The 20,082-nt window shown below is 52.7% G+C and overlaps 2 protein-coding genes across 6 annotated transcripts in view; one reads left to right on the top strand and one right to left on the bottom strand.

The window, feature by feature from the left end:
- Nucleotides 1-2,704: 2,704 nt before the first annotated feature.
- Nucleotides 2,705-5,487, bottom strand: TNNC1 (troponin C1, slow skeletal and cardiac type; the record flags this gene model as incomplete). Its single annotated transcript, XM_082847583.1, has 6 exons — nucleotides 2,705-2,736; nucleotides 2,819-2,955; nucleotides 3,181-3,295; nucleotides 3,576-3,722; nucleotides 3,944-3,974; nucleotides 5,464-5,487. 6 exons carry the CDS (start codon nucleotides 5,485-5,487, stop codon nucleotides 2,705-2,707), a joined length of 486 nt encoding a protein of 161 aa, XP_082703709.1.
- Nucleotides 5,488-7,072: 1,585 nt separating this feature from the next.
- The window catches only part of NISCH (nischarin), a 42,474-nt gene continuing 29,464 nt past the window's right edge, over nucleotides 7,073-20,082 (top strand). For all 5 annotated transcript variants that reach the window (XM_082848527.1, XM_082848526.1, XM_082848530.1 and 2 more), the window contains exons 1-6: nucleotides 7,073-7,189; nucleotides 9,365-9,448; nucleotides 10,136-10,318; nucleotides 17,958-18,006; nucleotides 19,025-19,188; nucleotides 19,565-19,660. In XM_082848527.1, coding sequence (XP_082704653.1) covers nucleotides 7,091-7,189; nucleotides 9,365-9,448; nucleotides 10,136-10,318; nucleotides 17,958-18,006; nucleotides 19,025-19,188; nucleotides 19,565-19,660 — 675 coding nt within the window. In that variant the 5' untranslated portion in view covers nucleotides 7,073-7,090. The remainder of the gene's footprint in view (nucleotides 7,190-9,364; nucleotides 9,449-10,135; nucleotides 10,319-17,957; nucleotides 18,007-19,024; nucleotides 19,189-19,564; nucleotides 19,661-20,082) is intronic.

Here is a 20,082-nt window from a genome sequence, read left to right as displayed (position 1 = left end):
TCATGGAGGAAGCACTATCTAGGCAAAGGATGACACAGCCCAGAAGAAATGGAGAGGACTGAACAGAGCAAAACAGTCAGAACTGGGTGATGCATGTGGGGGGAGCGCAATGGCATGTGCTAGTGGGAACTTGTCAGCCCTTGGCTGTATACATATGTGATGTGTACTGTCATGCACCATGTGCCCCCAGGTGGACATATAAAGAAAGGGACACAGCCCAGCCTCTCCCAGCTAGAATTCTGGGGTAGAAATGCCTGGAAGGAATGGATGTCCTCAGTCCCTCCTCCATCAACCTAATTCTGGAACAGAGATATTGGGAAAATCTCACAGGACTTCCCACCTGTGGACCCCTTCTTTAAGGCACCAGCCAGCCGCCCCCCTTATACTTTGTAGCTGGCCCAGTCATCCTCCTGTTTTGTTCACAGAGGGCTTGACTCTTGGGGCTTTCCTTTTCTCCTTCCCTGATCCCATCAGCATCCCATACCCCCTGGGAACCCCTGGCCTCTGCAGTCCTTGTCCTCCTCCCCCCACCTCAGCCACCCATCTTCCAAGTCACCACCAATGAGGACGTGACCTTCATCATCTCCATTCAGAACGTTCCTCCTCTTATAGCACCTTGTGCTCAGCATCTCCCCTGCCACAATTCTTCCCTCCCTGCCTCAAGACCCCCTTTCTCCTTGCCCAGTTTGGGTCCAGTCCCAGAGCTATAACCAGGCCCTTGACACACTCCTGGAGACCCTAGCTGCTCACCCTGTGCAGCTCTACCCCACATCTTGCTTTACCCCTTCTCCAGCTTCACTAGGTTGTGCCCATCAGCATGCAGGCCACTCCCTGACCCACCTTCTTAAATGAACTTCCTTGAACTCCACATCTCCCCTCAGCTCCAGCTCAACTCTCTGTTCCCTGAGCCCTTGCAAAACTTCACCAGTATTGTCCACATTTGCCATCTCCCCTTTACCTTGCCTCACTCCTTTGGCCCTTTTTAGTTGAGCTCCCATTCCACCATTCCAGTGAAACCCTTGTGTCCAGGTGGCCAAGGCCTTGGGGCCTCCAATTTCCCCAGCTTCAGGGCCATCAGCTGTCTTCAATGCCTCTTTCCTTCCCTCCTGGGTCCTTGGGCCCTTTGCTCACTCAGGTTCTCTCCTACCCCACCAGCCTCATCTCCTCTCCAGTCCCCATTCTAGCACTATGTTGGTTTCCTCACTGCACTCATCTCCCTCTTTGTCTTCCTGAGTTGACTCTAAATTCCACAAAATTAGGGACTGGGCCTCGCTCTGAAGGGTCCCAGCATTCAGCCAGCACTGGACACATAGTAGGGGTGTGACTAAACCCTGGAATGGTACACTGGCTTGTGGTGCCACCCAATGTAGCCTTGCCTCCTCTCTTGAGACGTCATTCCTGGGTGTACATGTAGGTCCTTGAGTTTTCCAGCTCCCGAGGGCAGGACTGAGGGGACCCCTCTCCTCTCTCCGACCCCAGATCTCTCCAGGAACCAGGCAGCTCTGGCCTCCACTGAGGCATCTTCAGAATTCCAAGACTGTCTCCGGAATGCTGGGCCTCTCTGGGGAACGCCAAGTCTGGGGCACAGGTGGGGAGGCTGTGGAGTGGCTGGGCGGAGTATGGACAGCTGCTGACCTTCTGGCTGGAGCCTAGGTGCTGTGGCAGCTGTCCCTCTTGCAAGCACCACTGCTGACACCTCCACTTCCTTGCAGCCCCCCATCTACCCAAAGCCAGTTTCACTGTTCTGGCTGTAGCTCTGGCCTGGGTGCCCCCAGTAAGCTGAGAGCCACAAGGCCCCATGCCTCTATTCCCTGCCAGGGAGGGAAAGTGGGTTGCTGGAGCCGTGAGGTTTGCGGGAACTGGAAATCATGCCCATCAGAATCTGTTCCATCAGACAGAGTCCTCGGCTGGGAGCCAGGTGGCTCTGCTCTCTCCCAGACTCACTGGATGAACTTGACAGGCCCCTGAGTCTCTCTGGGCCCCAGGGTCCTTACCTGTCAAATGGGCAAGGGGAGTAGACGATATGCCCCTCGGTCCCGGGGAGTCAACGTCGCTGGCAGGAAATCCAGGTGAGCGGGCAGATGGACTGGAGCTACAGGCCCGCAGAGCCCCCACAGAGCCCTGCTTCTCCCCAACCAGAAGCGAGAGGGAGCCATGGCAGCTGTGCCAAGTGGCATCCAGGGCCTAGCCTGGTGCTGAGTGATTGCCCTCTCCAAGTATAGGACCCCTCAGCTGCCAACTGGCTGACTAAAGCCATGGCCCCCAGGAGCCTGTGAAATGCAGATTCCTGGGCCACGACAGACTCCAGGTGTGGAATTGCTGGAGACGGGGCCTGGGTACCAGCAGTTATAGAAAGGAGCCGGGTGGGTATGGAGCGTGGTAGTCTCTGATCTAACCTAACCCCTCCTGCAGAAGGTGGTGTGCAAGGGTGGTTAGAGCACAGGTTCTGCGACAGGGACAGAAATGGTCAGGGCAGGAATTCACCCTAGTGAAGATTAGGGAATGAAAGCCAGACACCAGGCCTCCAGGGAGCAGGGCTTTATTTGAATTCCCTAGGACAGGGCTGGGGGAGGTAGTCAGGGAGGGCCCGTGGTCAAGGACACACCCAAGTTCAAATCCTGGGGACCCTAGCCCCCTGCCCCTAACCCCAGGGCCCAGCTGGAGTTGGAAGTTGGCACAGGCAGCTCTGGGAGAAGGTCGGTGTCTACTCCACCCCCTTCATGAATTCCAGGAACTCTGTGAGAGAGGGGCAGGCATAGGTCAGAGGTCGGGGTTGGGCAGGGCATGGGCACTGGGGATTCAGCACACCCTTACTCACCGTCATAGTCAATGCGGCCATCGTTGTTCTTGTCACCATCCTTCATGAGCTCCTCAATGTCGTCCTCTGTGATGGTCTCACCCGTAGCCTGAAGCATGATCTTCAGCTCCTCCAGGTCGATGTAGCCGTCAGTGTTTCTGCCAGTTGGGTGAGGGGGGCCTCAGAGCCCATGGTAGGGGCAGGGGGAGGGGAAGAAGCAGCCCTGCTCAAGACCCCAGGAAGTAAGGAAGAGCCACTGGGAGATGGGGCATCCCATCCCGCATTGCACAGAACGGGAGACTGAGGCCTCGAGGTCACAAGACTGTCCCCCTCTGCCCAGTTCCACTAGGGTCAGGGGCAGAGGTCAAGGGTCACACACTCACTTGTCAAACATGCGGAAGAGGTCAGAAAGCTCCTCCTCAGACTTTCCTTTGCTGTCATCCTTCATGCACCGAACCATCATGACCAAGAACTCATCAAAGTCCACTGTGCCGCTGCCTGGGGGGGTGGGCAGCACAGCCGTTGGAGAGCAACGGTCAGAATGGCTGGCACTGCCCTTGACACTAGACCCCACTGTTCTCACTGCATCCTCATAGCAACTCTGTGAGACAAGTGTGGTCATTGTGCCCATTTTATAGATGATATGGCCAAGGCTCAGAGAGGCTAAACAGCTCCTTTAAGGGCACAGAGTAATAAGTGGCAGAGCCAGGATGCAGGTCCCCAGAGAGTTGGGGGCACTATGGGTCCGGGGCGGGGGCAGGGGGGCAAAGGGGCTCACCATCCTCATCCACCTCGTCAATCATGTCCTGTAGCTCCTCAGGTGTGGGGTTCTGCCCCAGCATCCTCATCACTTTGCCCAGCTCCTTGGTGCTGATGCAGCCATCCTCAGCGCCCAGCACGAAGATGTCAAAGGCTGCCTTGAACTCTGTGTCCAATAGGAGGGGAGGGGAAACAGAGCAGCCAGGGCTCAGCAGCCAAGAACCTGGAAGGCCAGACCCCTAGGGCCACCTGCTAACCTGCCCACTTCCCTCTGAGACCTCTGAGGTCACAGGGAGAGGGACCCCAGCCTCTGGCCTCCAGCCTGGGGTCCTCATGCTCCCCCAGCCCGGCTCTGCTGTTCCCCCACATGCGTGTTGGGGTACTCACCATTTTTCTGCTCTTCCGTCAGCTGCTCTACCTAGAGAGGAAAAGAGGTCTCAGGGCCCAGGCTCAGGCCTTAAGTGCTGTCGAGGAAACCAACCCATTCCACAGGTGGGAAGACTGAAACCCGGAAGAAGCAGGCCATTCCCAGGTCACAGAGCAGAGGCCTCAGTTCTCCCTCCTAGCCCCCAGAATCCTGAGGTGACCCAGCTGGCCTCACTGAGACTGGGCTCAGGGCCAGGGTGACAGGTGGGCACCCCCTCCAGGACTAAGGTGACCCTGAGTAACAATAGTCAGTGACCACTCCACGCCCTTTCGCCCCCACCCCCCACCGAAACCCAAGCTGGGTGGCCTGAGAGACAGCTGTCCCTCAGGTTGGGACAATAAAACCAGTGTGGGGGTGGGCAAAGCCACCCACTGTAACCTGACCGGGGTGGCCACTGGGCTATTTTTAACAGGGGACAAAGTTAAACCTGGTGATTGTTCTGGGGACTCTGGCATGCAGGGGTAGGGCAGCGTTATCTGGCCCCCTGGCCTGCTGGTGCCTCAGGAGCCAAAATTAGTCCCTGGCTCTGCCAGGCCTTGTATGGGCACAGGGTGGAGGGCTGGTGTCCCCCTCCCAGCTCCACGGACTCCTGCAGGATAGGCAGGGGCACCCCCATAGCCAGCCATAGCCCTTCCCTGCCCAGGAATGGGGCCACATTTCCCAGGGCTGAGGGAGGGGTTCCCTTCTGGACAGCTGTCTGTGTCAGATGTCCTTGTCTCTGCGCTGGGGGTAGGTCAGCAACATGCCCCATCCCGAGATAGAATAGCATCTGAAGCCCCTCAGCGGCCCCAGCAGGGACTTGGGGTGACCTGACCACCCGCTAGCCCTTACCCCTGGCTAAGCCACTGAGCCCTGAGCCTGCCAGGCCAGATGGGGGCTGGGGCCCCAGTGCTCTGCTCCTTCTTCCCAGTCACTCCCTGCCTGCCTCAAACTTCAAAGCCCCTTCTTCAGCTCAGGATTCTGGCTCTGCAGCCCCCTTCTCACAACCCCTGTCCCACCCTCCACAGCATCTTCAGCCAGTCAAGGGACTGGAGGGGGTGGGGGATTGGGAGTGTGTGAGAAGCAGAATGTGAGGGACAGAGATGGGGGGCAGGGAAACAGTGACAGAGCCTCAGAGGAAGAGCCTGGAGGAACAAAGAGACAGAAAGAGACTGGGAAAGTGACCAGAGACACAAACGCAGAGAGATGTGGCCGGGAGACAATGACACAGACTATAGATGTCTGGAGACAGGTCTAGACTTGTTGCAAAAGCTTCGACATCCTCTTCCACCACCCTGCACAGCTCCCACAGACCCTAAACTCACCCCTTCCACACCCGGGAACACCAGACCCACCGTCCCCTTGAAGGCCTGGGCTGAAAGTATGTGGGTCCTCTCCTGGGTCCCCACCACCTCCTGGGGGTGACCTTGCACCCCATCCCGAGCTGAATGAGCCCCCAGTGGGCCAACCCACCCCAGCCCTGCCCAGACCCATCCCTCACCGCAGCCTTGTAGATGTCATCCATACTGGCGGCTCACAGGGCAGGCTGCTGGGGTTGCCAGCAGCCCTGGGCTTAAATAGCCCTGCCCCATCTCATTCCCCGCCCAGCCCACCCCTGCCTGCAGTATCCTCCTCTCCCTCCCCCCGGCTCTGGTGATCTCACACTGGCCTGAGTCCTGTGTCCTCTGCCCAGGGCAATGAGCCGATGAAGGGCTACAAGGACCAGGTCTCTTTTCCTCTGTCCCCCTTTCCCCCAGGGGACTCTCTGGAAAGGTTTTAATGAGTGAAAACGTGAGCCCAGGACAGGACAGGAGCTCCAGTGTCGTGGGCCTCAGGCCAGGCCCCTATACACATTAGCTCAACTCCTATCCAACCAGGGGGGTGGGTGACGCTCCTGGGAGGGTGGCGACTTGCTCAAGGTCTGTCTGACTTGGTAGCTCCTGCCTTAAGTTAAACCTCTCTGGAGTAGGGGCAGCAGTATACAAGAAGAGGCTGGGAGTGTAGAACCGGGCCAAGAGAAGCCTCGAATGCCAAGCTCAGAGTTGGTGCTGTGGAACTGGTGGAGAAGGAAGGCACTGACCTACCTCAGGAGAGTGTGGTCTGGAGCCCTTCTGCCAAGGGTGCCAGAGGAGCCATGCCCAAGACCTCTGATCTCCCCAGGGAGAAAAGTACTAGCTCTAGGCTTGACTGCACTCAATCAGTCATTCAACAAATATTGATACACCAACAGATGCCCCATCTGTGTAAGACTCTCCCCCTCCAGTTCCGTTACCACCTCTCTTTTCTAGACCTGGGTCTTCCCCTGAGTTAGGGCTGCTTCTCTGTGCTTCCCCTTTCCAGTACTGTAGTTCCTGGGTCCAGGACCAGGCTGTTGCCCCCTCATTTTGAGCTCTGGTAGGACACCATCTGGGGGTCTTGTGCCAGATGGCCAGCACATATCCCTTCCTTCCACCTAACCCTTCAACTCCTTCACACAGAGCCTACACCAGTTCCCTGCCCTGCCTGACATGCATTGCATGGATTAACCCACTCAATTCTCTAGAAACCCATGTGACAGAGATCTCCGAGTCTCGGAGAGGTTAAGAAATAGCCCAGAGTTATTCTGTCCTGCTCGGGCTCCAGGCACAGATCAGATCTTCCTTCTCTCTCAACCTCTCGTGCCCTCCAGGGAATAAGCCCAAGAGCCAGGTGAGATGTGGTTACTGTCTCTTATCTGGAGAGGGAAACTGAGGCCAGGCGTGGCAGTGACTTGCTTCGGGTAGCCTGGAAGGTGCGGGGCCATCGCACCTCCCTTCCTGGGCACCTAGCGGCAGTGCCCAGAGCAGTCCCTGCATAGGCCCTCAGTTTCTCCCACGCTGCAAAGAGCGCGGCAGGCGACGCCACGCAGGTGCCGGTTACGCAAGAGGACAGTCCCCGGCGTCCTGCGCACGCGCGCCGCTGGCGGCTGCTGTCAATTACGCGCGAAGGGGGGAGTGGGGCGGGGGCGCGAGAAGGCGGCGGGGCCAAGATGGCTGCACGGCGCTCGTTGGGGGCGGGGGGCGGCGGGGGCCTGGGGGCGGTGGGACGCTGACCCCGCCCCCTGCTGCTGCCAGTCTGCACCGGGCGGCGGCGGCGACCGAGCCCGGAACATGGCGGCGGCGGCGGCGCGCAGCTTTGGTCCCGAGCGGGAGGCCGAGCCGGCCAAGGAGGCGCGCGTCGTGGGCTCTGAGCTCGTGGACACGTATACGGTGTGCTGGGGGCTTGGGCGCCCGAACTGGGGGTGGCGGCTGGAACCCGGAGCCTGAGTCGGGGGTGTTGGGGAGGGCGTCTGAGCCCCGCAACTGGGGAGCTGGGGGTAGGCGAGCTGCGAGTTTGAGGAGGGGGCCTGGGATGGCGGAATCTGGGGAAGGGGCCTGGGCCGCGCAGCTCCGGAAAGAGGGTCTTTGGGTGGGGCCCAGGGAGGGGGCTTGGGAAGGGTACGCGTTTAGAAAAGAAGGCTAGGGTTGAGGAGAATCAGGGGAAAAAGGGGGTCTGCGGAAGAGGGGAGTCAGGTTGAGGCGGAGGCCCCTCTAGATCCTCTAGGCCTGGAGGGGCGCCGGCCTGGGAGGACGTGACAGGGTGTCCCGGAGGAGGGGGATTAAGGAGTGGGGGATTTGATGGATGGAATCAGGGGAAAGGGTCAGGGCGCTGCAGGCTGTGAAGAAGTAGAGGGGGCGGGGCCTTGATTTGGGGGAGCCTAGGGGTTGCAGTTGAGATTTGCTCAAAAAGTAAAGGAGGGATCTGGGGCCTTCGCGCTGAGGCAGAGACGAATGGGGGAGGGGTGGGGCGCAGACACCGGGAACTGAGGGGGTGGCTCAGGGCTGAAAGGCCGAGACCCAGGAACCGTAGGGCTCTTTGTGGCTTTAGAGTGTGCGGGAGAGTTGGGGCAGCGTACCGCCCACGCACGCTTCAAGGCTGTGGGGGAGATGGAGGACAGAAAATGGGGGCAGTTGCGGACTGTGAAGGAGTTGGAGGCCCTCCGGGGTCTGGATGGGGTTGGGCACCAGGCCTGTGGGCCTCGGAGGCTGCCTAGCAGGGACTGGCCCCAAGGTGCGGGCATCCTGAGCACCTCCCAGCCTCCTGTCCTTTGTTCTCGGAGGGTGGGGGGGGGCTTTGGCCCTGCCTTCACCCCACCTCCTTGGCCCTCATCCTAACCCTCCTCCTGAGGGTCATTTTTCTGGCTCTTTCTCCTTTTCTGGGCGGGAAGAGGGGGAGGGAAGCTGCCCGGCTGTGGAGAGGGGCTGGGGGCGGATCCTGGAGAAATGGCTGCTCCTCCAGGGAGGCTTCAGCAGAGTTGATTATTTTCTCCTCCCCCTTCCCTGCGTCCTTCAGAGAGGGGCGGGACCTTAGGACCAGGGGGCCTCATCCAGGTGAGGGTTGAGGTCTCTGAGCTGTTGGCTGGTTGGCCGTCACGCGTGCACTGCATGTAGCTGGAGGGTTGCTCCAAAAAGCCTCCTCATTGCACAGGGCTGAGTCCCTCCTGTGAATGGGTGTGGGGGGAGGTGGTGATCCAGGCGGACTGGACAGTACCTTTTCGTGTCCTTTTGTCCGGGTATGCTGATTTGAGTATTATTAACACACCTACCTTTGGTTGAACGCTTGCTATATGTCAGGCCCTTTACAAAGCATTTTGCGTGCATTACCTTTGATTCTTAAACCTAGCAGATTTTAAACTGGAGGAACTGAGGCTCAGACAACTTAAGGCTCCCAGTCACTTATATAAGTGACATAAATAACCCATAGCCAGGAAATGGCAGAACCAGATTTTGAACACAGGTCTTCCTTGACTCTACGGCCTGTTCCCTTCTGATAGGGCTTAATTGTCCATCACTGCTTCCCCCCCGCCACCCCCCCATCCCCCCCCATCAGCTTCTTAGTGCCTTGACTCCTGGCTCAGCAGGAGAAATCACAGCTCTGAAGCAGCTGAAAGCGTTGGAAAAGGACTTGATTCTAGGATACAGTCAGGGCACCTGGGAAAGAATTACAGCAGAAAAGCTGGTCCTGCCAAACCTGACCCTGTTTTGCCTCTCTTAGAAGGAATGGCCTTCCTTTCCTGCAGCTCAGGTTGGATTGGGCTTTGACTTACATGAGGCTGGAGTTAAAAAACTAAAGAGATGGCTTGATATGATAGCCACCTTTTCTGTTTCTCACTGTTGGATAGAGCTCAGACTTATCCCATGTGCCTGCCAGATCCAGTGCTAGGGCCATGGAGGAGAGGGGGCCTTGCTGCTCGTAAGGGTCAGGTGCAGAAGCTGGTGGGGAAGAGCAGCTTAACTTTGGCTTGGGGGTTGGGGGGGGTCTGGGTGTGCTACAGCTATCGTTAAGGGTAGGGTGGCACTTTCCTTACTGCCGGCTGGGCAAGGGCTATCGGTTTTTCCTTTTAGGTTTACATCATCCAGGTCACTGATGGCGGCCATGAGTGGACAGTCAAGCACCGCTACAGTGATTTCCATGACCTACATGAAAAGGTAACCCTTGAGAGCTGGGGTCCTGTGTCTCAGGGCTTGGGGGCTTTTAGGCCAAGCTCCCATTGTGCCTGTTTTAGGGCAAAACAGGCTCTGTGCCAGTTACATTAATAAACTGGTTTGCTAATGTAACTGGCAAAAAAACTGGTGGATTTTGGGAGTTCAACCCTTGCATAAGATAGTGTGCAAGGAGCATATTTGAACTTTAGTTTTAAGATTGTCAGTTGTAGCTTGGATGTGAGATGCCGGGACAGTTTCCTGGGGAGAGAACAGGCTTGAACTTGTTCCATCTGACTATACCTATTCCAGAACCTATGCTTTAATATCTGACTGTGATTCCATTTCTTCCTTTGCATTTGGAGAGAGCTGCCTTTCTCTGGGTCATTTGCAGCACAAGTATTTTGTTCTGGTTTGGAGAAGATGGTGGTTTTAGGGACCTTGAGGTATTATTTTCCTAAATGTCTCCAAAGCCTCCAGATGGAACTCCTCATCTGAAATTGTATTGGTATTTCTAGTGCTAATTAAACTTGAGGCCAAATCCCAGGTGCAGCAGTTTGATCATTAATTCTGGTACTACTGCCAGGAGGGGCTGTGGAAGTCATAATAAGCACCTGCCCTCAGGCTGGTTGCCTTGGCCTTGCACAGTTACAGAACCTCTTGGTCTGTGGTTGACATTATGTTTGCTTACAGCTCGTCGCAGAGAGGAAGATCGATAAAAGTTTGCTTCCGCCCAAAAAGATAATTGGGAAAAACTCCAGGAGCTTGGTGGAAAAGAGGGAGAAGGATCTGGAGGTCTACCTCCAGACACTTCTGGCCACCTTCCCTGACGTGGCCCCCAGAGTGCTGGCCCACTTCTTGCATTTTCACTTCTACGTAAGTTCCTCTTGGGTTTTCTCCTTTGCCTACAAGCCCACACAGCCACCAAAACTCCAGGCAGCAAACCCTTGTAGACCTCAGCTTTGAGGAGAGGTGGGCTGGAGCTGGAGCCTGAGGTTAGAAGATGGAGGAGCGTCCTGGTGGGGTTGGGGTGCGGACAGAAGCATGTGCATCAACGGATTTGCCTTAAATTAGACTATTGGCTGTGGCCACGGAGTGGTTTTTCTCCACCACAAGGCGTTCTGTTTAGCATAAATGGCCTTTGGGTTTTTGAGCTACATTCCGTCCAAATGGATGGGGTTAGATTAGAAACAGCTGACACTCGGCATCGACTGTTGTTGAATTGTTGGTTCCCAGCTCAAAACTAATTAAGGGATCAGTCTGTGTTGGCAGAATATTGCCATCTTAGGGCATCGTCAGAGTCCAGGATGCCAAGTGAGAGTAGGTGGCTTTCTCCAGTGGGACTGTATGTCTCAGAGCAGCTCTGTACCCCCTTCTGGATGGAGGAACAACTGTCATGGGCTGCTGGTGACAGGATGAGTTGTCAAAATTCAAGGAGGGAAGTTTGGTGCAGTATGAAACCAAAATGTTAAAAAGCTAGCAATTTCATTTCTGAAAATTTATTCTAAGGGAAAATACTGGGCGATTGAGAAAAGGATATGGGTACAAAGATAGTCATTCCAGGATTATAACGAAATATTGAAGACAGTCAAAAGTCCAACAGAAGGCTACATAAAAAAAAAAAAATTAAAGAGTGCAACCATGTAATTGGATATTATGCTGCTAGAAAAATGACGGTGTAGCTGTGGATTTGTAGGAAAACAAATATATTACTGTATGAAAAGAGGCCAGAAAACGGTATTAGGGTATGGTCCCATTTTTATTAAAAAAAAAAAAAGCTTGTATGAATATATTTGTCTAGGAAAATTCTAGAAGGTTATACATCAAAATGCTAGGAATCTTTGGGTGATAGATTTTTGGGTAATTTACATTTAATTGTTTTCTCTGTGTGATGAAGATAGGGGGAAAAAACTCCCTTTTCCTTTTCAGGCTTGCCTTTTAGGAAGGGACCTGTGGGTTGTGGTCTTAAAGGCCCAAACTTATTTAAACAATAACTGTCTTGAGCTATTTTCAGAGTAAGACAGCTGAACCTTTCTTGAAGTGTTAGAGCCTGGGAATTTGGTGATAGCACTAGCAATGGGCCTCTCGGCTTGGAGGGGCCATGTGGAAAAAAGGGTGGCATTTATAGATGGAAGATATATATGTATATATATCTTTGGATTTTGTTTGGCATATACCAGTAATGTATGTGGTTAGCAGTAGTTTCCTGTTATAGCCTTTTTTTTTTTTTTTTTGCATTTTCTTTCCTTATGTGAAAAGAAATGTCCATTCCTTATGCGAGTCTTTCAGATAAACTTAACTGGTTAGTATTTTAAGAAATGCTGTAATTTAAGAAAGCTTTGTTTGGCTATTTAGGTTTAAAACTTGATAAGCAGCGCTTTGAAAATATAATTCATTGCTTAAGACCTGGGCCTTTGAGGAGGTCTCCTGGATACCTCTGAGCATGGAAAGGCCTGGACTGCTCTTTTGAGATAGGTTTGCCTGAGATAGGCCTGGGACCTTGCCCCATATCTGTGGTTCTGGTTTGAGGCATGCTCTACTGCTTGGAGCAGTTCGAATGTATTTGAAATAACAGTTATCAAAAGGGCCACTTGGTTATATAAATCCAAGGTTTTAAAAAGTGATTGGTCCATCATTAAACTGAATCAAGGTTTCTCAGCTGTGGCACTGTTGACATTTTGGGCTGGACGATTGTTGTGGCAGCTCCTCTGTGCATTGTTGAGCAGCATCTCTGGTCTCTGCCCACTAGATGCCAGTAGCATCCCCTCTCCCCACCCACCAAGTTGTAACAACCAAAAATGTCTCCACTGGTTGCCAAATACTGCCTGAGGGGCAAATTGCACCTGATTGAGAATCACTAGATTAGATCTTCAAATGACTTTGAACAAACAGGGTCCAAAATATTTGTCAGCCTTTTTTATAGGCTGGAAGCCCTTAGGGAGTGTTTCTGATAACCTTTGCCCCATCAATGTCCTCTCTGAAATTGTTCCCAATGTGCTCCACCTCTTGTGGGGCTGACAGTGGACAGGGTGGACCCAGGGAACCCTGTTTGACTGAGGTGTGGATTTAAAAATTTGAGATATAATTCACATACCATAAAATTCATTCTTTTAAAGTGTTCAAGTCCCTGGTTCTTAGTATATTAACAGAGTTGTGCATCTGTCACTACTATCTAATTGCAGAACATTCATCACCCCAAAAAGAAACCATGTACCCATCAGCAATCACTAATGTACTTTCGTAATGTATGGATTTGCATATTCTGGACATTTCATATAAATGGGATCATACAATATGTGACTTTGTGACTGGCTTCTTTCACTTAGCATAGTGTTCTCAAGGTCCATTCATATTGTAGCATAAATCAGTACATCAGTCCTTTTATGGCTGAGTAATATTCTATTGCTTGGAGACACCACAGTTTGTCCATTTATCAGTTAATGGACATTTAGCTGGTTTCCACTTTTTAGCTTTTGTGAATAAGGCTGCTATGAGCATTCATATATGCTTTTGTATAGACCTATATTTTTATTTTTCTCAGGTATATACTAGGAGTAGAATTGTTGGATTATATGGTAACTTTAACTGTTTGAGGAACTACCAAATTTTCTTCCGTAGTGGCTGCACCATTTTACATTTCCACCAGCAATGTGTAGGTTCTTATGTCCCCACACCCCTGCTAACACTTGTTACTGTCCACTTTTTGGTAGCCATCCTCATGGGTTTAAAATGGTATCTCATGGTGGTTTTGATTTGCATTTGGCTAATAACTAATAATATTGAGCTTCTTTTCATATGCTTATTGGTTATTTGCATATCTCCTTTGGAGAAATGTATTTAAATTCTTTGCACTTCAAAAAATTAGGTTATTTTTGTTGTTGAGTTGTAGGAGTTCTTTACATATTCTGGATGGATATTAGACCCTTATCAGAAATATGATATGCAAATATTTCCTCTCATTGTGTGGTTTGTCTTCATTTTCCTGATAGTATTCTTTGAAACACAAAAGTTTTAGATTTTGATGAAGTTTATCCATTTTTCCCCTCTGGTCGCTTGTGGTTTTGGTATCATATCTAAGAAACCATTGCCTAATCCAAGGTCACAAAGAGTTACAACTGTGTTTTTCTTCTAAGAGTTTTATAGTTTCAGCTCTTGTATTTAGGTCTTTTAACCATTTTGAGTGAATTTTTGTACATGCTGTGAGGTTGGGGTGTGGTGTGAGGTTGGTAGTGTGAATTTTAATGTCAAGGAAGGAAAGCACCACTTCTCTCCCCAGCCAACTGAGATGGGGTGTCCAGAGGCCAGTGCAGCCCTGTGTTGCTGTGAGAGGGCACACCTCAGCCCTGGCCTACTGCTGGGCTCTCTCCCTCCAGATAACTCTGCCCTAGTGTTCCTGCACCCTCAGGGACAGACCTCATCCCAGAGCCCCTAGAGCAGAGGGCTTCAAATTCAGTAAAGTGGAATCCCACGGAGAATTTCAGCACACACCTCTTTGGGGCAGGATGTCTGACAGGCAGGCAGAGTTGAGTTTGTCTCCCAGCCCTGCTGCTTCCTGACAGTTTATTCCAAGGCAGTCATTTTAACCCCTGTGTCCCAGTTCCTCTTGTGAGCTGGAGAGTGATGATCCCGGGCTCTTGAGGATTGCAGGAGAACATGAGGTGAAGGTGAATGACCGAGAAGAGCGATGGGCCCGTGGCAGGGGCTCACCGGGTCCCAGCCAGTGCCAGCTCTCCTAGTTAGGAAAGGCACTCACTGCTTGTCAACGGTGGTATTTATATCATTTTCTTACTTTAAAACCCGTTGGCTAGGGCTTCCCTGGTGGCGCGGTGGTTGAGAATCCGCCTGCTGATGCAGGGGACACAGGTTTGTGCCCCGGTCCGGGAAGATCCCACATGCCGCGGAACGGCTGCACCCGTGGGCCATGGCCGCTGAGCCTGCGCATCCGGAGCGCAGGAGAGGCCACAACAGTGAGAGGCCTGCCGCAGGAGAGGCCACAACAGTGAGAGGCCTGCGTACTGCAAAAAAATAAATACATAAATAAAACCAGTTGGCTATAACAAAGCCACTTTTTGAAATTTGAAATCAGGAGATAGGATAAAACTGTTACCAACCTAAAGGCAGCCTTTGGTGATTTGTTTTACTTGCAAAATACAGAGGCTGTAAGTGATAACAGATATCTTTGCAACTTAGTTACAGTCTTGGAACTCTCCTCAGCCAAAGCTTAGGCTTGAATCTATCCATCAGGAATTTTTACGCACTTAATATACCTGACTTTTGCTAGCGTGCCTCACAGGAGTGAAATAAATTATAAAAGGACTCCCAGCCCTTAGTGTGTGTGTGTAAACCACACAGTGATGTGTAATTGAGTCCCCTGTTAATGTCCCACTGTCACGCACTCTGTGCTCCAGCCTGTGTCAGGTAGGAGTGTCGGGCTGGACTGGGGTTATTCACTGAGTAGGGTCTGCGCTTCGGGGGGCAGTGGGTCGTGGGGTTCTGCATGCACAGACATGCTCAGTCAGAGCGGTAGTCGCCGAGCAGCAGCCTGATAGTCCATGGTGCGTTTGTGTGCAGCTCACACTGTTGCCCAAGGTTGCAAACCAGCATGTGACCTGGCAGGTGGCTGATTGATTGGTCTGTAACACGTTTGGAGGTGGGTATTATAGTTTTTAAACATAGCTAATTTTTTTAATTGAAAAAAAATTTGAAGTATAAAGAATGTCTTTTTTTTAAAAAATGCATTTCAGTTCAGACATTTGTGGGACACTGAAGCACTTCAAGTCCCTTCAGCAGGATTGGGTGGGGTGTGGGTGGGGTTACCTGTTCCCACAGGTGACCTCTGAGCAGAATCTACAGGAGCTTAGACTGGGGACCACTGTCCCCCCCCATTTCCTCCTGGCAAGGGGCTGCTCACCTTTGCGCACAAGGCCACAGTTCAGCCAGAGCACCCTGAGGCGGCAGAGCACGTGCTTCTCTGAAGAGACCTGTGCTCTAGATCTGTGGGCTGAGGCATTTCTTTGTTCCTTTTTGATTAAGGGTCTCCCAAGGTGAAGAAGATCAGCCTGGGAAACTAAGTAGGTAGCGTTGCCACAGGGCACAGTTCCTCTGGCCCAAGAGCAGGGAAAGAAATTGTTACATAGTCTGCTTTTTAGATTGTAAGTGGAAACATGCTCTTTGCTTAGCATGAGCCCTTGGCTCTCACTGTCTCTGGGCTTTCTGTGTCTTCTGGAAATCCCAGCAGGGCTGGTGTTGACGGCAGCTGCCTGGAGAAGTGTAACTTTGAGGGTGAGGGTTGTTGGGCACTAAGGGTGGACAGGGAACACTTTTCCCTACGGGAGACCTTCTAGGAGCCCAGTGTCAGTAAGGGGCTGGAGAGGCTGGGCAGCTGCTCTTGGGGATTGGAGGTGGGTGCGGATCAGGCCTCTGGGAGCCGCTCAGGAATCTGTATCTTTTTTATTTTTGCGGTAAGCGGGCCTCTCACTGTTGTGGCCTCTCCCGCTGCGGAGCACAGGCTCCGGACGCGCAGGCTCAGCGGCCATGGCTCATGGGCCCAGCCGCTCCGCGGCATGTGGGATCTTCCAGGGCCGGGGCACGAACCCGTGTCCCCTGCATCGGCAGGCGGACTCTCAACCACTGCGCCACCAGGGAAGCCCAGGAATCTGTATCTTTTAAGGCTGTCCAGGCGTTCTGACTACCGGCAGGATGGGGAGGTGCTGATCTGAAGACAGGGCTTGGTTCTCAAAGGTGGAGGTAGAGAAATGAGCCTTTAGGTCGTTCCTAGGTCTTACTGATCTTCGGTTCTTCACAGCAGCCAAGGAAAAGGTAACTGAGTTGTTGCGAGAGAGTGAAGTTGAACTTTGGAGTGAACTGATGCCTTCTCCTCTCACTGGCTGGAGCCTCTCCTGCTCAGAGCCTGTTCTGCCCCTCTGGTGGCCATTTTACATTTGACCCTGCGTCTTGCCAGACTCTGAGCTCCTTAACGCTGGAGCTGTGTTTGCTCATTTTTCTCCCTTTGGCTTTTTGTTCATGTGTGAGAATAAGGGGTAGTTATTCTCATATTATATATAAATTGAATTTCAAGCAGATGAAATAAACACGTTTTATTTTTAACAAATACCTTAAAATACTAAAAGGAGAAATTAGGGGAATGTTTATAATCTTGAGGTGGGGGAAGAGGTTCCAGAAATGACAAAGGAAAAGAATCACAGGTTTAAAAACATGAACTTGACAAACCTCTCTCTGTCAGGAGAAACAGGGTGAGTGTAGGTAAAAGGCATACACAGACAGGAAGAAGATATTTGTAGCACATAAACAACATGTAAAGTATCCTCTATGTATAAAAGGCAAGGAAGAGACGAGCAACCAAGAGAAAAACAGGAAAAGGACATCATGTCTCCTGCAACCTGGTACCTTTTGAGTCCGGTAAACATGTGAATTGCTTGTCCTGGTGGCAGAGGTGTTCCTGTGAGTTACAAAGGCGATTGTGCAGCCTCCATCTGGACCTGTTTATGAAAGTCTGTTTCGCTGCCATCTGTCAATTAGTTACAGTTCTTACCTGCAGGATGTGGGGCTGCGGGCCCCAGGGCCCTGCCAACCCCACGGCTACACCACTGAAATGCTGAGGCAATTGGTTGTGAACAGAGAGGATTCAAGACCAAGTGCTTGGGAGTGGGGCTTTGCTAGTTTCTAGCCATGTAAAATGGAGAACTACAGCACCTGTCCATCTCAGTTTGCTTACCTGTGAAACAGGATTCAAAATAAGGGCCTCCTGGCCTAGGGCATTGGGAGGACTGAGCAAACCTCTGGGTGGGGAGTGCTCAGGCCATCGCCTGGTGTGAATTAGGACCCCAGCATGTTAGCTGTTTACAATGACTGAAGGCTTGTCCTTGTCGTGCCTCCTTTATCCCATCACTGTAAAAGGAAATCCTTTCATGCCTCTTTCTCATGAGCCTGGGCTGAGTGGTGCTGTTGCAGGGCTTGAAGGGATGGGCACAGGAAGAGAGCGGGCGCTTGCTCTTTCCTAAGATACGTGTGGGCATGAATGTCAATAGAAATGGTCCCTCTCAGGCAGGGTTAGCTCTGGGAGGCCCTTTTTCCCAGCAGGGTGATGGGAGCCTCTCTTCGAGAAGAAACAGGACTGTCTCTCTACCATGCATCTCCTAGGAATCCCCCAGGGCCAGTCTGGGGAGCTGCTGGCTTCCCAGCCAGCTCTTGACATGGCCAAGCTTTGCAGCCTCCCGGGCCTGGTGTTCTCGGCCAGTGCCTGAGTGGCCTTGGAGTTGCAGTGTTAGTCTATTCGGTTCTCCTTTGGAGGAGACATTTCAAATGTCCCTTTAGCTGGAAATATTGTTTACCTTTCTGAGCTCTTTGATTCATTTTAGTTTATTCTCTCCATTTTGTTTTACTTTCTGGAAAGCTGGCATTGCAACAGCAGAGGGGGTCGATAGCAGGGAATGTGCAAGTCCCAGTGACTGGGAGCAGGTGCATTTCCTGACTGTGGGTTTTGTTTTCTCTGCAGGAGATTAATGGCATCACTGCAGCACTGGCTGAGGAGCTCTTTGAAAAAGGTATATGGCCAGGGGTCCTTGAAATACTGGGTGCAACTTGCCCAGCCCTGTTAGGCAGCCAGGGGCCCTGGGTGGCACAGAACTCCATCAGTTGCTCTGTGCCAAGTGAGTCCTAACCAGGGCCCACCTCCCTGGGGTTGCCCAAATCCCTGGACCTCGTCCACAGCCAGGCCTGCCCACCTACCTGTTCTGCAGGTCTGAGGAGCTGTATTCTTCACCTTAGGACCCCCGGGTCCCTGTGTCGGGGGCCAATCCCAGGCTCAGGGTCTATTCCAGAGCCTTATGGTGGAGTTCTGGAAGGTGGGTGGCATGCTGCCCTTTGCACCGGGTCTGTCCTTACCTAAAAAAATTCCGATGGCAAACAGAAGCTAACTTAGGGTTGCGGCCCTGCCAGAGAGCACAGTAATGGTAGCTAAGATGTAAAGAGTGCTTGTGGTCTAGCCTTGTGTTTGTATCTTACTGCCTCCCCCCAGGAGGGCCAGAGAAGGACATTGAGGATAAGAGGCCCAGTTACCTGCCTGAAGGCAGGTAACATGGTTGGAAGGTACATGGTTGGAAGGAGCAAAACGAGGACCAAATGCCAGTCTGTCTGGCTTGGCTCAGAACCCCCTCCTGCTCTCAGGCCCTGTACTGTGCTGGCACCTTAGGCCTCACCTAACCTTAAGACGTCTGCATCTTGGAGGTTGAGCGTGGGCCCGATGCCCACAATGCTGCCTGCATCAGCTTTCTCCTGGCCCAGTGCCTCAGATTTTTAACTCAGGGAGGTTCCCCAGCTGCAAATTCCCGTGGCTCTTCCCTCCTTTGTAATCACGTGTCCTGGGTCTCCCCTGCATGCAGTCAGCTCAGGAGGGGGGCCGCTCCTGCATCCTCAGGACCATGGCTTCCTCCCGACTCGGTGCATCTACTGGGTGCTGGCCAAGTGCTTGTCCACTGTTGGCCAGGTGTGCCGGTGCCCTGGCCACACAGTGGGGATGGGGCTGGGGCTCAGTGCTTACCCCATGGGCTATGGCTGTTGCAGGAGAACAGCTCCTGGGGGCCGGCGAGGTCTTTGCCATCAGGCCCCTGCAGCTGTACGCAGTCACCGAGCAGCTGCAGCAGGGAAAGCCCACGTGCGCCAGCGGGGATGCCAAGACTGACCTGGGGCACATCCTGGACTTCACCTGTCGCCTTAAGTACCTTAAGGTAAAGATGGGGCAGCTCGGTTGGGGAGAGCTACTCAGTCGTGGGCATGCACCTCCTAGCCTGGCAGTATGTGTGTGTGGAGACTCCGTGGGCCCTGAGGGAAGGAAGGCTGCATTTGGTGATCTTGGCACTGTGCTTTCAGCTGTGAGCACCAGGGGGCAGTCGTGAACCAATGGCCCCTCGCTTTAAACGTCTGCTTTAGCCTGCTTTGTTGACCGTGGAAGTGGTGAGTGGGAGTACATGCCCAGCCTGCCTCTCACAGCCAGGCGAAGCTTCGAGTGCGGTTTGGTAGTTGCTGTAGCACCGCCCTGTGAACATGGATGGGAAGTGGTTGTTACAGCAGCATCTCTAATTCAAGTCATTTATTTGGCTGTAGGTTTCTGGCACAGAAGGACCTTTTGGGACCAGCAACATTCAGGAGCAGCTTCTGCCTTTTGATCTGTCAATATTCAAGTCTCTTCATCAGGTGGAGGTAAGGCCCAGGGCCCCTGGAATGCAGGCGGGGCTGAGCCCTGTGCAGGATGGTCTTGCATTCTGACCATCCTATCTTTGGCTACGGAGTGTTCCCAATGTTGAGTGTCTGGATTTAATTGTCAGGCACTGTTGCTTTTGTGTTTGTCAGTATGTGGCAGATTCCATTTAGGTAAGTTAGGCCCATCCGAAGGCAGAGAAAGAGGGGCTTCTGCTATTCTTGGCTGGTCTGCATGTCCCCACCCCTGCAGCATTTGGACAGGATGGAGCACTAGTGCCCAGCTCCTTCTGGGCTTCCTCATTGTGCGAGTTGAGGTGCTGGGAAGCCATCCTGAGGGTCAGGCAGAGCCAATTCCAAGTCTTTGTCTCCCAAGGCAGATCAGCAGAGGGTTTGGAGGGTCCTCTGCTCTCTGGCATGCCTAC

This window comes from Leucopleurus acutus (assembly GCF_964270905.1).
Source record: "Leucopleurus acutus genome assembly, chromosome: 10".
Lineage (NCBI taxonomy): Eukaryota > Metazoa > Chordata > Mammalia > Artiodactyla > Delphinidae > Leucopleurus > Leucopleurus acutus.
Note: the sequence above shows the minus strand (reverse complement) of the source record. Positions and strands in the feature narration are given on the sequence as shown.